The 15,608-nt window shown below is 45.3% G+C and overlaps 2 protein-coding genes across 2 annotated transcripts; both read right to left on the bottom strand.

Annotated features, from left to right (window-relative positions):
* Positions 1-2,852: 2,852 nt before the first annotated feature.
* Positions 2,853-5,908, bottom strand: FAM180B (family with sequence similarity 180 member B; the record flags this gene model as incomplete). The annotated part of the gene is made up of 3 exons (XM_082283451.1): positions 2,853-3,314; positions 3,896-3,963; positions 5,842-5,908. The coding sequence occupies 3 exons, from the start codon at positions 5,906-5,908 to the stop codon at positions 2,853-2,855; spliced, it is 597 nt and encodes a 198-aa protein (XP_082139577.1).
* A 5,340-nt stretch (positions 5,909-11,248) lies between these two features.
* NDUFS3 (NADH:ubiquinone oxidoreductase core subunit S3) lies at positions 11,249-15,608 on the bottom strand. Its single transcript, XM_082284073.1, has 7 exons — positions 15,512-15,608; positions 15,362-15,424; positions 14,490-14,587; positions 14,082-14,231; positions 13,123-13,248; positions 12,716-12,835; positions 11,249-11,496 (listed from the first exon to the last, which is right to left on the bottom strand). Exons 1-7 carry the CDS (start codon positions 15,555-15,557, stop codon positions 11,329-11,331), a joined length of 771 nt encoding a protein of 256 aa, XP_082140199.1. The 5' UTR covers positions 15,558-15,608; the 3' UTR covers positions 11,249-11,328.

The following is a 15,608-nucleotide window of genomic DNA, read 5'->3' on the forward strand; positions in this document are numbered from 1 at the left end:
ATCAGAGAACTGCTGCAGTCATGTTACTGCAGATCTCCAGCATCCAGAGAGAAGAGGGTCTGGTGACTTTCCTTGTGTATCCGGGGAGGGAATAAATGTAATGAAAATGAATGTAATAAAAATACAAAAAATCTAAGTGTTCTCTGTTTGGAATTTGTTGCTACTTTTTGAGACTTGTGTGCTTGTCACTGGCTGAGGTACCAGCTCAGGTGAGAGAGAAGTATGGTAATTTGTGTGAGCTGCAGTATGTGTTACTGAGCCAGTCTGTCTGTGTACACTGTTTTTTATCATTTCTGTGTGTGAAGGGTTGGTACCTCTTATGATTTTATTGCAATATTTATTTCACAATAGTTTGTGCTTTTCTTTATCTGATGTAGATGGAGTCAAGAAGCTGGGATTGAGAATCTCAGCTTCCATTCAATGGAAAGAATACATTTAGAAACAAACAAAAGAGCAGGCATCTAGCTTTTGTAGTGAAAAATAAGGGCTCAAATCTATGAATGGACCATGCTCTGAAAGCTCAGAAGCAACGTAAGTAAGAAGAATAAGTGTATCTTTAAATCTCCAAAGATTTGGATCAGGAGCAGGCTCATCACATTATGTGTGAGGAGTACCACACGGCGCAGTGGCACTGCTGACCTCAGGGGTGTCACCTTCCCCAGAAGTGAGCCCCTTGAACACAAGGGTGCTGCTGACCTCAGGGGTGTCACCTTTCCCAGGAATGAGCCCCTTGAACACAAGGGTGCTGCTGACCTGCCATGTGCTGCACCAATAGCCTCATGCAGGCAGCGTTGAAGGAACCAGAGGTGGGGTTTTCAGCATCCATGTTCCAGTGGTTTTGTACGTGCCGAGTTCTGCCAAGAGTTTCTCCTGTGGAGAAGCTGCTGTGGCTGTAGAGGACCCTGCTGTGTTCCTACAGTCCGACAGATGGACAGACGCCTAGTGGGATCTGCTGAGGACATGGTGGGAGCACAGGAGGCTTCATCATAGCCCCACTACTGCTGTTTCAGTTGAGCTAAACCCTGGTTTGTATCCCAAAAATACATAAAGTGCAAAAGTACACCATCTTAAGCATGTACAAAGCTTCATGGTTTCACTTCAGTTCAGTTTATAATCCGTTCAACAGGCAGCGGCGCTCTAAAACTGCTCCTAACAAAACTGAGTTCAAAGCAGTGTGTTTGCATCTGAGTCAGAAGCCAGCCCACTCAGCCTTTATCCATATATTTGTATGGCTCAGGCTATACCTTCTCCAGCAAGACAGTATTTTCATGCACTAGTGCCATCTCAGCTCAGCTTTTTGATGATATTCTCTGCTCAAACTGGAGGTGCATGCAGCTGCTCACTGCCTCTGTCGTTCCATACGTGTCCTGCAAATTAAAGACTGAAAGCATATTTGGCAAAACAATGAAGGGTAGAGATTGGAGGTACGTAAAAATCCACCATAAGAATAATAGAACATTAGTTGAGACAAGAAGTTTTACTTCAAATAAAATTCTAATTTTAATTCCTATGTCCTTTTGGGTGGAAAACAAATAAAGATACAAACAAAAAGAACCCCAAAGCACAAACCAAAATGAAACAAATAAATGCACAAAACAAAAACCCAGCAACAAACAACCTGCTTTAAATCTATCTCCTTCTGTCATAACCCTGACCTGACCTCTAAAACCATTGTCTGTGTCATCTTGCTTTCAGGCTTCTTGTTCCTGCCTTACCATTTCTCCTCACCATCTGTTGGGCTACCGTGGCTTGGAAGAAGATTAACTAGGTCAAAAGCTAGCAGTTCCCACTTTGAAGGTCACACATGCCTCTTTTGTTGAGCATGGAAAAATTATATTGATAGAAAGGGAATTATGGATCCCATTGTCTAAGCACATGCAATGAATGTTCAAAATTAATGTAACTGTAGTGGCAGCAGGAAATCTGGTAGAAACAACAAGAACTAAAGTCAAAACCCTCCTGAGCAGATAATTGCATTTATTTAATTCTACACTGCAGTGTTTAAGACAGAGAAATGTTAATGATGTCCTTCTATAAAATAATTATATTTCTGATTTTGAAGATAGAGATTGTGTATTTATTATGTTTGGCTTGTAAAGTGCCATAGCTGTACAAAAAAAAAAAAAAACCTGTATAGAAGAAAGGCAAAATCTGCTGAAGAAATAACTAGGTCACGATCCTTCAGAATTTAAATGAGATTTCAGAAAGTATATTCCAAAATGATAACTGAAACAAAGCTGTGTATACGTGTAAATATGATATGCAAATACTAGAAAGCTTCATGGAATACATACATTTTCAGGTTGCTTTTTAAAGAAGAATGAATATATGAATGGGAAATTGCTATTGACAAATAAAATATGATGCCACATGAGGAGCAAAATGAAATTAAATATGTGACCTACGTCATGAAACATAACAAAACCTGCTTAGCTGCTTACTGGAGAGGAGAAAAGATCATGTATTTGTCTGAAACCACAGGGAGAATATAAGGAGGGTGAACTGAATTATTTGAAATGAAGTCAGCTATGACACCAGCAAGATATCCTGGAAAAATACTTCCAAGCCATCTCTCCAGTAACGTCAGTGATCAAGACAGATAAGACTTCTAAATAGCACTGCCCCCTTCAGCACAGCCCACTTAGCAAAAAATCAGGAAAGGGAGAAATAAGCTTTACAGTTTTGTCCTTTTTTCATGTAAAAATGACAGCCTGTGCATAAATCCTTAGAGGGTTGCCAGCACAGTGCAGAAAGCAGGACAAAAAGGTGTGACATATTTATACAAAGTCCTGCACGCTATGGAAAGCATTGAAAATAACCAAGAATGCAGCTGAAGCCGGGTGTGTCCCTTCCTATGGTGGGTTCCCTCGTGAGGTGTCTCTCTTGGTCCTGGGCAGGTTAGAGCGATAGAAATGTTTCAGGGACGCTAAATGTGAAGGCTTCTCCTTCCAAGGCCAGGAAGCCTGGAGGAGAGTGGTATTTGCAGGGCAGAGCCCCTTGCACAGGTCACGGAAGATTTCATCAACCAGCTGAGAGAAAAAGCGAATCCAGAGGGTTTTATCCAGACCTTGCACGGAGCGAACCTGGTAGGCACTGTAAACACTGGTGAAAAGGAGACGGTCAAACTCTGTTGGAGGCAAGGGGGTGTCAGTCAGTGAATAATATGTCAGATGCTGCTCAATCTCTGCCGGTGTTTTGGGAACTTCCTCCTCCAAAACCTGCAGGAACCGCCGTGCTGGGCGTAGGGAGGCCAGCTCTTCATCCCGCAGCCGGATTGTCCCGTTGGCCTGAATATCCAGCCTTCCCCAGAGCATCTGGAAGAGAGGAGCAGCATTCTCACGGAAAGCCCAGCACAGCTCCATCAGTCACAAACGAGCTGCAAACCAAAGCCATCCGCAGTGCTGCCAGATCTCGGGCGGGCCCAGAGGCGGCCGCTCCCTCCCGAGCCGCCTGGTCCCACTCCATGTCCTTCTCCGCCAGCCCCACACCCCGTTTCTGACCGGCCCCACAGCTCGTTTCCCCGTGGGACCTGTGCAGCTCTCGCCTCCCGCCCTCCTGTCCCCCCGCAGTCCCGCCTGCAGCAGCTCCCCGGTGCGGCCGCCTCGGGCGGGGGCTTGGCCGCTTGCGGGGCAGTCACCGAACCCAGCGGGGATGGTCCCTTGTCCCACCGCGGACACCCCGAGAGGTGCCACGGAGTGGGGCAGAGCCCCCTTCGGCTGCACCCCGCAGTGGGAGGGAGCACAAATGCCATTAGACATCGCCGAGGCGTTCTCCAGGGGCTCCCGAAATCCGTCAGGGATGAGAACAAACAGAACGGGTGAGTTTTTACGTGCAGGTAGGTGGGAGCATGGGCACTAACAGTGCCTCGGCCCAGGGCCCCCAGTGCTCAGGAGACCTCTAACATGATGCCGGCGTCCTCCGGGCCACGACGGGGTGAGTTGGTGCCGCTGTGACGATGTTCATCTGGAAGACATCAGACAGAACTTGGTAGCACAAGACATTCCTGTTTACTGGTTTTGCCACTTGATTGTCAATAACGTCTTCAACATTCCTGAGCTACCACTCAGCTTGCCAAATATGACAGATGCTGACCACGGGATTTTGATAAGCAAAACAAGCTTTTTAAGAGAAGCAGCAGTGGTTGAGGCGAGGTTTTGGATATCACAGCCCTTAGTCCTGCCAACAGAGCTAAAGCGTACAGCAGTGAAGGCACTGCTTTGACAGGCAGCAAGGAAGCCTCTCACACTGAGAATGGATGGGGTTTGAACTGATGGGGTTTGCTTGTGTGGCAGTTTTTGCTGGAGAAAGTAATGCTGCCTAATGGAGGGAGGGTGCTGGCAGGCTCCTCAAGCTGCTGGTAGAAACATACACTGATGCTTATCCTGTTTTTGTACTTCTTCCCTAGCCTTCTGCTGCTGGAGGAGTGTGAGGGTAAGAGAAACCTTGTCAGATCCATTATGGCTCATTTGATGTCCAGCTAATTACTTGCTGGGACACATGACATCATGTAGTATGGGAAAAATGGATATGAGGCCAGAGGAATGGCAAGTTTTGAATATGAAAGTCACGTTAATCCGAAGAATTGTTCAATTTTCATTTCCTAATACTTACAGTGCTGTAACTGTTTGCATTTATTTTATTTAATTTTTTGTGTGTGTGAAAAAGGAGACACAAGCAGTCTTGGTCCAGGACTGTGAGAGAGAGGCTGCATCCCCTCCCTCCTCTGTAATATCAGAGTCATGAGGTAGTCAAGACCCTCTTCTACTTCTTACAGACTCATCCTTTGGGTTAAGAAACATGAAATGGAAAAAGCTCATATAAAATAGTAAGCTCTCTGATACATTTATGGGGTTTTTTTCACTTTTAAATGGATGAAGGCTTTTTTATATTAAAAAAAAGTGAGGATTTACATTGAACACTTGAGAGTCAACATCAGCAGGTGCATATAAAAAAGTAGAAAGAATTATTTAGTACTATACGTGTATGATGACTGCCACCAAAAGCCATTTCCAAATTTCCATTTTTGATTGGAGCTTTTCAGGGAGATGTAGGAGCTGCTTGGAGAAGTGCACTGCCAGCCTGCAGGATGCAGAAGTTTGTTTCTCTGCACAGCTGCAGGCTCTGTGATCCAAGCCAGCTGTGGCTTTGGAATGTGAGCAGGGATGTAGCTTCTCTTTCCTACTCCTCCAGAGATGTACCAGCATTTTAGCTCAGGTGAAAACATATCATCTGAAAATTTCTTTGCTGTTCTTGTCTCTACAAACTGATCCTCCTTTTTTATATAAAAAGGTTCACAGATCCCTCTCCTGAGGGATGCTTGACTGGCTGCAAAGTCAGTGCATTTGTTGAATAGGTGCCAAACTGCTGTTATGAGTAACTGCCTCATAAATATACACAGCAGTAGATTTTTGAGTAGAGAAAAATTTAGCAAACATAACAAATAATGTATTGAAATAATAACATAAATTTCCTCTGGGGAAGGGAAAATCCTTCCTTACTTATTTTATCACTCAGCAGTGTTGGGTGGTTTTGGGGATTTTTTTTCCCCAAAAAAGCATATGGAAAATCCACAAACAGTATTGCAGGAGACTTTTTTTCAGTGGAGACCCAAGAAAATCCTCCCCTTGTCACCGAACACAGCAGTAGGTCTTCAACCTGCAAGCAGGTACCAGCACCCCCACCAGCAAACCACCCCAGCTGGACTCCAGCTCTCTCCCGTGCCAGTGCAGCTGCCTGAGGCGCCGGGCCACATTTGAAGGAGCGGCAAAGCATCCTACAAATGGCACTGCACAAAGGTGTGCCAAGCCAAGGAGCCGTGTCGCTAGCAGATGTTCTTCCTACCTGTCAGCCTCTGGGATGCAGCAAACACGCACAGGAGCAGCCAGGAGCCGAGCTGTGCCTGGGCCATGGCAGCACAGCCGGAGCAGCTGCCGCCCGCTCCGCCACAGTGCCGCGCCTGGAGCCACAGCAGCTCGCTTGTGGCGTCTTCCCTTGCTGCTCCGGGTCCCAGCAGCCTCTCCTGGAATGGATCCATCTTTCTGTGTTTCTGGTCCCAGCCCTGGGAAGGGCTTGCAGTTCAACTTGCTAACCCCGAAGGATATTTTCCATCATATTTTGGAAACTTGGAACACTTTGTTGTGATGGTTTTGGCAGAATTGTTTAAGCTTTCTTTTCAAAGACTGACTTTCCGCTGCAATGATTATAGGAAACTGTTAGTTGCAAGAAATTTCACTACATATGTTTGCCTCTGAAGAAGGGAGGGCCCCCTAGTTTCTTCCATCTCTGCACTGTGCCTCTGTCACATACTGTGACCCTTCCGCTCGCCTCCTTGGCTTCATTTTCAGTTATCCTTTTTCCCAGGTTCGAAAATCTGAAAACAATCCCGGAATGTCACAAACAGATAAGGATAGCAGACTGCAGATTCATGGAAGGGCAGTAGCAGCCAAAACATACAAACAGGCAGAAGAAACGTCACTGGTTTAGTTCTGTATCAAGCCCCCTGGAGGGGGAACTCAGTACAGTGACCTAACAAACACCGAGTATCAAAGTGGCTCAGGCTTTAGCACCTCATGTCCTCCCCTCTGAGCAGACTTTTAGGTTACAATGAGCACAGTTGGCCTTAGATGTTCTAAATCACATAGACAAAATTTCATCTGATTCCCTTTGCAGCAGGTATCTGTTCTCTACACATCTTTACACGTGTATTAGTGCCAAATCCCCAGTCAAACTGTTCTGTATTTCTACTCTGTATGGCACAGTATGTGATGCCAGGGTTATACGAATATGCAATAATATGTGTAAATAAGGACTACTACCATCTCCCTCAGGTTAAAGGAAGAAAGAAATCTGCCTAGAAAAGAGAGAAGGTAAAGCTGAAATGCATCCCTTGCTCAGCAAGTTATGGGACATCAGTCAGGACATACTGTCACCAGATAGTTTACTAAGGGCTGGGATGATGTCCTGGCCAGTAAGTTGTCTGTGTGCAAAGGACCAAATCTTCCGAAACTTTCAGGATCTGCAGCTGTACCTGGCAATACCTGGACTCACACCAGCCAAGAGAAGCAGCACATAATGGAAGAGTCACAGAGGGGCTCACAACATGCAGAGCCACTCTTCCCCTCAGTTTGGATTCAGAACAAGACCTGTGTTTGTGTCATAGCCTTAGGTATCGAGTCACGCTGCACTGCTTTTGTTTTTCATTATTTTCTGCTGCTTACTCTTCAGCTGCATCCCTTTCTTTTATTAAACTGTGAATCACAAGCTACTCAAGAGGCAGACACTGATGGCCCATGTATGCAGTGAGACTGATGTGCCTTCTGCTTTGTGCCAGAGTCCCTTTTAGTCCACAGTGTACACATGACTTTGTCTAGAAGCCACTACAGAAAAACCCCGTGTCTCGTGGGCCATGAAAGAGCGTCCCTCTAGCTTGCAGCACATGACATGAGGAGGATTGCCCAACAGGATTTTGGCCAACATCTGTGAGAGCCGTACATGATTTTGCCAACAGGAGAATTTCCTAGGAACAGCTTGCAGCTGAAGTGCCTAGAGGAGGATAGCCACGTTGGTGGGAGGGAAGAGAGAGGAGGCTCAGGGGCTGTGCTCAGGTGACTGACACAGTGGCAGGTGAGGGACAAGCATCAGTGTGGATGCTGCCTTGAGCTAGGGGAATTTTGTAGAATTACCTCACTATCCCCCACAGAAAGGCAATTTCAGAGTGATAAATGTATTCCTTAGCTGTCTGTACAGCAATACTTGCACAGAAACAAGGCTGAGTTTCTGACAGCTGCACAGAGTCCCTGCATGTACGACTGCAATGTTAGGCAGTGCACCTGCTCCTCCTGAAGGATTTTGTTCTTGCCAGGTATTCACAGCCCTACCACTCTGCACTCCCCTGGCCATACCGTCTGTTGTTGGAGCAGTTTCAAAACGTCACAAGACAGGTTTAGGCAGGGACACCTTGACTGGTTTCTTCTTTTTCACCATGACCTCCTGAAGCAGGAACATGGGAAATGAGAACAAGGTAAGAGGGATCAAAGACTGCAGGAATCGATTGGATGCTGGTTGAAGTACAAGGTGTGGTTAATACAACACCAGAAGAGACTCTTTAGGAGGGAAGTTTCTTTGAAATAGGACTTCAGGGAGATATTTACAAAAGGGAAATTCTGCTTATAGAATTGAAGAAATCACTTGCTTTGATCATGTTGCCCAGAACTCGGGGAGATTACTCCCCAGCCTGGGGCTGTCTGGCAGATGCTCAGGGAAGGAAGGACATACATAACTCCCAGAAAAGGTGATGTTTGAGTCACTGGAGTGGAAGAAGTAAGAAAACCTTGAGGGAAGAAGGAGTGAATTGCTGACTGTAACCAGACAGGACCTCTCTGATACTGGTATTTTCCAGGTATGGTGCTGCCAGTCCTTATCAGGATGCTTTCCTTGTCTTTTTGTTTCAGTTTGTGAGCAGCATCAGCTGCTTGAAGGAATAATGAGCTGTGTACAAGCGACAGGGAGGGCCCCATCCCACTAAACCTACTGCACAAACAGACACCCTCAGGCCTTGCACAACTTGGAGAAAACATCATGGGATGAAGTGTGATGGGTGATACGTGACATACTGTCATCCAGCCTGTCCCTCAGCAGTGCCATAAGCTCTGCTCTGCAGGAATGCCAGGCTCAGTTGAAATTCCTGTCTGGATTTTGAGTGGAGATCAGTTATAAGGACATATACCGACTGTGTGGCCATGAGGTGGGTGGACATCCTGACACTGTTGATAGCCACATCCTCAGGGAGGACAGACTGCTTGCCTGGCTGTAGGGAGAAATGCCAGAGTTCTGGAAAACACCAGCAAAACCTACTCAGCTCAACATGGTGACTGTGAGTCATCGCCTGAAGTCTATTTGTCCCTTCAGTACCAGAAAATCTCTCTTCTGAATAGTGTGTCTGTAAATCAGCTACATCTGACTTACATCTCATCCCACATCCTTCTGCAGTTGGGGAATCCAACCCAGGCAAACAAGCTTCATGGAAGCTAGCAGTACGCAACAGGCAGGGACAGAGGATTTGGAAGACAGCTTTGTGCTTGGCCAAGCTGACCACAGCCTTGTCCAGCACGAAGCAAGTGTCCACCAGCCACAAGGAACCCAGAGTGAGTAGGCTCCACGAGCAGAACGTCCCCTGGAGCTCAGGAACAGTGGAGGAGGCAGAGTGCCAACACTGGCAGTACTTTGTGAGGCTGTGAAACTTCTTGTGCCCTGGGATAATGAGCCTAGGTGAGTAAATTGCTGATGTAAAAGTCTTCTTGATCTCCCAAGCTTCACTAATGAGAAGAGATTCAGGTCCACCAGCAACTATTCCACATATTAAAGACCTCCTGGAGCCAATGCCTGTTCCCACAGGGCTGCCTACTTTTCCAGTACACACATTCTTGAGCAACCTTGCATATTGTCTAACTTGACAATATGTCATGCCTGACATCTCTTGATGTGGATCAAATTCCCCCTCCACACAAACATTAATTTTAAAAGGCAGATTTCCTTGTGTTCTTGCTACCATCAGCCCTCTGACTTATCATGCTGGGAAATATATATTTTTCATTATATATAGACCATAAGTCTCGGTGTGGTGTCTCAAGCAACCTGGGATGAAGGAGAACATAGATAGGAAATGTGATTTATAAAGAATTTGCATGGTGATAGAAGCGGCATCAGGAACTTTTCTGTCTTGTGCAATAGGCATCAACATGTTGTGAGAGCCACTGCAAAGAAAACAGAACCAGCTGTGGAATATCTTGTAAAGAACTAAAAGTTCATTTCCTATTTAATCTGCTCAATTGAAGACAGACCCAAAACGGAGATAAGAATTGTATAAAACCCCAGACTTCTGCTATGTTCACTTCTCCTTCCCATGTAGAGCTGTGATATTTAAGGTGAATAGTAAATGCTATGAATTTTAACCAGAGAACACTGTTGAGTCACATCCCAAACACTGCTGGCCATAGCAGCCTGAAACAAAATTTTAAAAAAAACTAAAAAAAAAACCTAAAACAAAAACAAAAAAAACCCCCTGAAAATAAAAAACAAGCAACCAACCACTAAAAAAATTGAAAAAAATAAAATTAAGCAGCCCATGCTTACATGGCTGGGGTTGAAACAAATATGAAACCCAATTCTTTGAATACAGTTCAGATCTTTATTTTTTTTTCCTTAATTGAATTTACTATTGTCCGATCCTTTCCACCATCCCATACTCTAACCTACCCAAAACCTTTATTTTAATTAGTGATGTTACAATTTAAAAGCTTAAGTATTGACTCAGGGAATCTCTACAAACAGCTTGTGAATTAGTTTACGAAATCTCTTACACAATACTTTTCAGATCGTACTGAAGTCAGTCAGCTTTCCAACACAGAACAGAATTATGCATTTTCTGGACCAAAGACAAGGGACTTTATTAATTGATGACTGCTGTAACATAATCCCATTCAAACAGGTGGTGGGTGGACTGGAACAACAGCATTTTTCCAGCTTTTTTGGAAAAAAACTGTATTTTCCACAAGAGAAAGAAAGTGGTAATGCTATTGTATCATAGAGCTCAGAATAACTGGAAGACTGACAAAAAGACAGAGTCTTGTTTATGAGACAAGGGAGGGGTATATTTTTGGCTGCAGGAAAAAAAGCGCACAGTCCGAAGATGCTGGAGAAAATAAAGACTGCTTGATTGTGAAGAAGAGGCCAGATTGAGGGAGTGTCACATCAGAAGTTACCTGCAACTCCTTAAAAGGCACTGACCTAATTCCCATGGAAACAATAGAGAGATTTCCATAATTGTTTTGGTCTCGACCCACGTACATTTGTATTGTCCTGAGAGGAACTCTATTAGAACCATTTACCCAGGCTTTTCCTGTTTGCCGTATTATTACCATCTTCCCAACACCCATCCTGGAGCTAAGAAACTGCTATCCCATTGCTCAAGTTCCACAGCTGCTTCAGTGCAGTCTCTTATCCAGTGCTCAGGTTCTGAACTTCGCCTGCAGGACTGCTGGCAGGAGTAGTGTTCATAAAACACTTAGCCACAGGCAGTGCCTGCACTCCGTTCAATTTGCAAACCAAAAAAACAAATCCCCCGTTTTACAACTCAAAGCACCAGATAAACATCTACTAGCTGGATCATAAGGATTGCAAATCAGCATTCCCTGGCCTTGTGCTTTTCATCTAGTTTGAAAACATTATTCCTGAGATCACAACAGGCAGGTATCTCATATCAATTTTTATTATTATAAATACTATATTAGAACAGAAAGGATGGTGCCGCACATCTGCTTCCTTCTGCTGCTATTTGACATCTTCTTTCTTTGCTCCTGCTTCTATTTTCGGGGGTTCTGGAGCTGGACGATAGGCAGGAAATGCCTCCCACGGGCTATTCAGATCGAACTTGCGAAATTCCTGAGCTAGCTCCACAGGCTCTGCCACCACCCGTTTGACTTCATCATCATACCGCACCTGGAACAGCGCAAAGAACACGGGCCAGTCACTTTCACCCCACTCCTGGAGCATCTTTATTTGCTGTGCACAGTGACCCAGACCACCCTCTGTGCAGACAACTCCACTTCTTACCCATGGAAAAACCACAGGCCCACAGGCCTCTGCCATGGCTTCAGTTCTCAATACTAAATGAGCTCTCCAGACGCTACTGAGATCTCTGGACTGTCCACGAAAACCCTCCTCTTTACTTTGCTACCATGGCCCTCAGGCGTCACAACTAAGCACCCAGAATTAGGAGTGCCCAGCCTAACAGACCATGTGAAGTTCACGTGGAATAACACATTTAATTTGACATTTGACATAGGAATTTCTCCTGAGTCACTGAAATAAGGTGGCCCATCCTGGGCCTGCGTGGCTGAGGACTATACTCATGAATCTTTATAATATGGCATTTGTTTGGTTTTAGTTGTTCTAATTTTTAGTGTAACACTCAGAACAAGGGGAGAAAAAGAAGACAACCAGGATGGAATGCAGGTGAGTACCAGACACTTCCTATTGGCTTGCTTTATCCTCACTGTGCTAGTCCAGATCTCTGAACCCCAGCTCAGGAGATGTAGCCTTATCCTTGCTTGCAGAATTTTGTTACTTCTACATTTCTTAAAACAGCCTGTTTTTTGCAGAACTTCACTGTTTCCTCCTGAAACTCAACTCAGTCTTAACACTGCACCATATACGCCTGCTTCTGCAGGGCAATCATTTGAAACTAGACAGATACCAAACACTCTCATTTCACCTGTGGTTGGCATACCAAGGTAAACGATAAATGGCAAGAGTCAATTTAACCAGAGTTTTATAATCTGGGCCTACAAAAACTCAACAAAGTGAAGTCCAACTGAATCAAGAATGGTTCAGTCCTTCATCCTTCAGTTTTGCAGTGGAAACTTTAATCTCCCAGAAAACGTGCTGAAAGCAGAACCACTTTCTCTCCCTGACAAGTATCTTTGGTATACAGCACATAACATTTTGCTCAATTTCTCTAGCCTTAGGCTGCTTTATTATGGATGATTCTTTGTGTGATACTTCAAATTTCCACACAATTTTATACAACTCCTCTGGAATACAGACAAGTGAAACATCCTTCAGACAAATGATTGTGAAGCAGCCACATCTTTGTACTGGAACTCAGAAAAGAGCACTGGGGAGACTTACTAACTTTAGACATGACTGTATCTCCTACCTCCACATAACCAGAGAGTGGGAAGTCCTTCCGGAATGGATGGCCCTCAAACCCATAATCTGTGAGGATTCGCCTTAGATCAGGATGGTTGGCAAAGAAAACACCATACATGTCCCAAACCTAAATGAAAGGGACAGGTTAGTTGAATTATATTTGAAAAAACCAAAAACCTGCATGTCTTATGTCTATAAAATTTCAGTTACATGCCTGGCTTTGTACAGTGCCAGCAAAACTGATGCAGAAATTCATTCAAAAGCAAATCAAACATTGTTTTATCTCCTACTCTGAAAAAGCAGCCAGGATAACACTTCTCTCTTTCTTCCTGAGGGCCTTGGGGAAATCTCTTTGACTGGGAAAATACAGCCTCTCTCCAGCAAGATTCTGTTCTCAAGCACAGCAGCACTCACCTCTCTTTCATACCAGTTTGCTGCCTTGTGCACAGACACTGCTGAGTCAACAGGTGTCAGCTCATCGGTGTACGTCTTCACACGGATGCGGCTGTTGAACCGCAGGGACAGCAGGTTGTACACAATCTGAAGCAGAGGAACAGGCAGCATTTATGGATCTCTTTGCATTACACCACTGGCTAAGCAAAGCCACACAAGGACTATTTCAAATATTCTTTATGAGCAGGATCACATTCAGCACTTCAGAGCTGGCCACTAAAAGACACTCCTCCAACTGAGGTTCCAATAGCTCATCACTTTGGTCCTTAGAAGTGTGACAAAAGTTATGAGACTTAGAAAACATGACTGATGTAGAAGAGCAGAAGTAAAGAGAGATACTAAATCTTTAAAGAGAGACTACTGGAGGGATGGAAACACTTGACAATAGTCTGTCTCGAAGAAAATTACTATCAATCACTCTTGCAATTACTATCAGTGGGAGAAAGCTAAGAAAAAGTACACTTTAATTTTCAGCAAACAAGTTGGATACCAGGGAACATTTCAAACTTTTATGGTGGTGGAGTCTAATACAAAGGCTGCTTATGAGGATTATTATAATCTCGGGGGAAGAAATATATACTACAGTAAGATTGAAAAAAAATCCCAAAACTCTGTAAGGAATTTTAAAGCCTAGTTTGATACTGCCTTGGTGACTGGAAAAAATGAATAAATTAGGGTCTATATTTCTATTATTTCTATGAATCCACTACCTTGGATTTTGAAAGAAAAATATTGAATTTAAAAAATATTCCACTTCTTCAGCAGCTGGAGGTCTTTGACTCAAAGAAACTCTAGCTACAACTCTTGAAATTTTCTTCTCACTGCCAGAAACCAAAAAAAGTGGTCAGAGCTGCAAGAGCACCTACAGGCAGCAGTACTTGTGAAGCCCTCCAAGTCCTGCACCTCTGAGCAGCTCCTACCTCAAAGCGGTACTGCCGAGACGGGACATCAACAGCAGTCAAGTCAGCCAAGGATTTGAACTGGGCATTGGTGTGGTCACGAAGGAAGGTCAGGACAGGAATGATCCCATCCGGATGGATCAGAAGTTCCAGCTCATTGAAACACGTCACCTGATGAAAACAGAACAGCGGGAAGGGCACGAGTACAAACACTCAAACATTATGCTGATTTCAGCAGAAAACTCAAAGAAAGCGACACAGCAGACATAAAAAGGCATCAGATCAAGGGGCTTAACAACAGCAGTAACTTTTCATGGAATTCTGACCATTTTTCTTCCCCAGAACACCTTCGCTAAAAGGGCAACAAACACGTGGTATATTCACTGGATCCTGTCCCATCACAAGAACAATTTCTCAAACAGCACCTACCTGTACTTGCTGGATATACTTGGGCAGAATCTCAGCCACATACTCTCCAAAAGCACATAGCTGCTTCTGTTCTACTTCATTTTTTGGTCTGACAGTAGCTAAGGAGAAACATAAAGTTTCCAAGATTATGACAGGGAATACAGAAAGCTACAGAGACAAGACTAGTAACCCCCTTTAACCACTCTGGCTGTCTGTCAGAGACTACATTATAGCAACATACTTGTGCTACACAGAACGTGGAACTACACACTTTGATAATGAAGGAAATTTGTGTCAGGGGTAAAATTCTGTTGACTCTAAAGAGCAGCAGGAATTGTCCAACAAGATGATGAAGAAGTAAATAATGAGATGAAAAAGAGGGCAACAGAGACAATAACCTGAACTTAGGCAGTGTTTATGTCATTCAACCTGGGTCTAGAATGGGCCTTGTTTTCTGGTTTTGTTGGATGTGTCAACATCTAAGCAGGCCCCTCATAACCAAAACACTCTAAGAACTCGCGCTGTTGGGGTGGGCTTTTTCACTGTTACGATTAAAAACCCTTAAGAGCCAGGGCGATGAGGGGCTATGAAGCTCTTGCCCAAGCACAGCTTTGCAGAGAAAAAGCAGGCTGGACCTGCATCTGAGAAAGGATGCAGATGGGTACCCAGAGCAAGCACGGGAACCCAGAGCAAGCACGGCTACCAACACAGCCACTTTTCTGCGCTATTGGGGTTTACGGGTGACCGGACCAACCCTCTCCCGACGCGCTCACTAAAACGGTTCCATCGCCCAGGAACGTCCGTGGGGCGGTTCGGTGCCCTCCCGCCGGCTGGCAGGGGCACAACCGCACGCCTCGGGCCCTCCTCCGCCCCCCGCCCGGCCCCGCACTTACGGCGAGTGTCCGCGGCGGAGCTCCCCGCCAGCCGGGCCCGTGCCGCCGCCGGTGCCGCGCCAGCTGCGGAGAGAAACGGACACATCTCACCGACCGCCGCCAACCGCCCGGCCCCCGGCACAGCCCCCGGCACAGCCCCCGCGGCCTCACCTCGCAGCGCGGCCCGCGCCAGGCCCCGAGCCGCCGCCGCCCACATCCCGCCGGGACACGGACGGGCAAGGGCACGGGGCGGAAGCGGAAAGTGCCG

This window comes from Coloeus monedula (assembly GCF_965178545.1).
Source record: "Coloeus monedula genome assembly, chromosome: 6".
Classification (NCBI taxonomy): Eukaryota; Metazoa; Chordata; class Aves; order Passeriformes; family Corvidae; genus Coloeus; species Coloeus monedula.

Coding starts and splice junctions, on each gene's coding strand:
- NDUFS3 (XM_082284073.1), bottom strand. CDS start 15,557: ATGTGGGCGGCGGCGGCTCGGGGCCTGGCGCGGGCCGCGCTGCGAG. Junction 13,249..14,081: donor CTCGGCAGTACCGCTTTGAG/GTAGGAGCTGCT, acceptor CCTCTGCTTCAG/ATTGTGTACAACCTGCTGTC. Junction 12,836..13,122: donor CAAACTGGTATGAAAGAGAG/GTGAGTGCTGCT, acceptor CCTTTCATTTAG/GTTTGGGACATGTATGGTGT.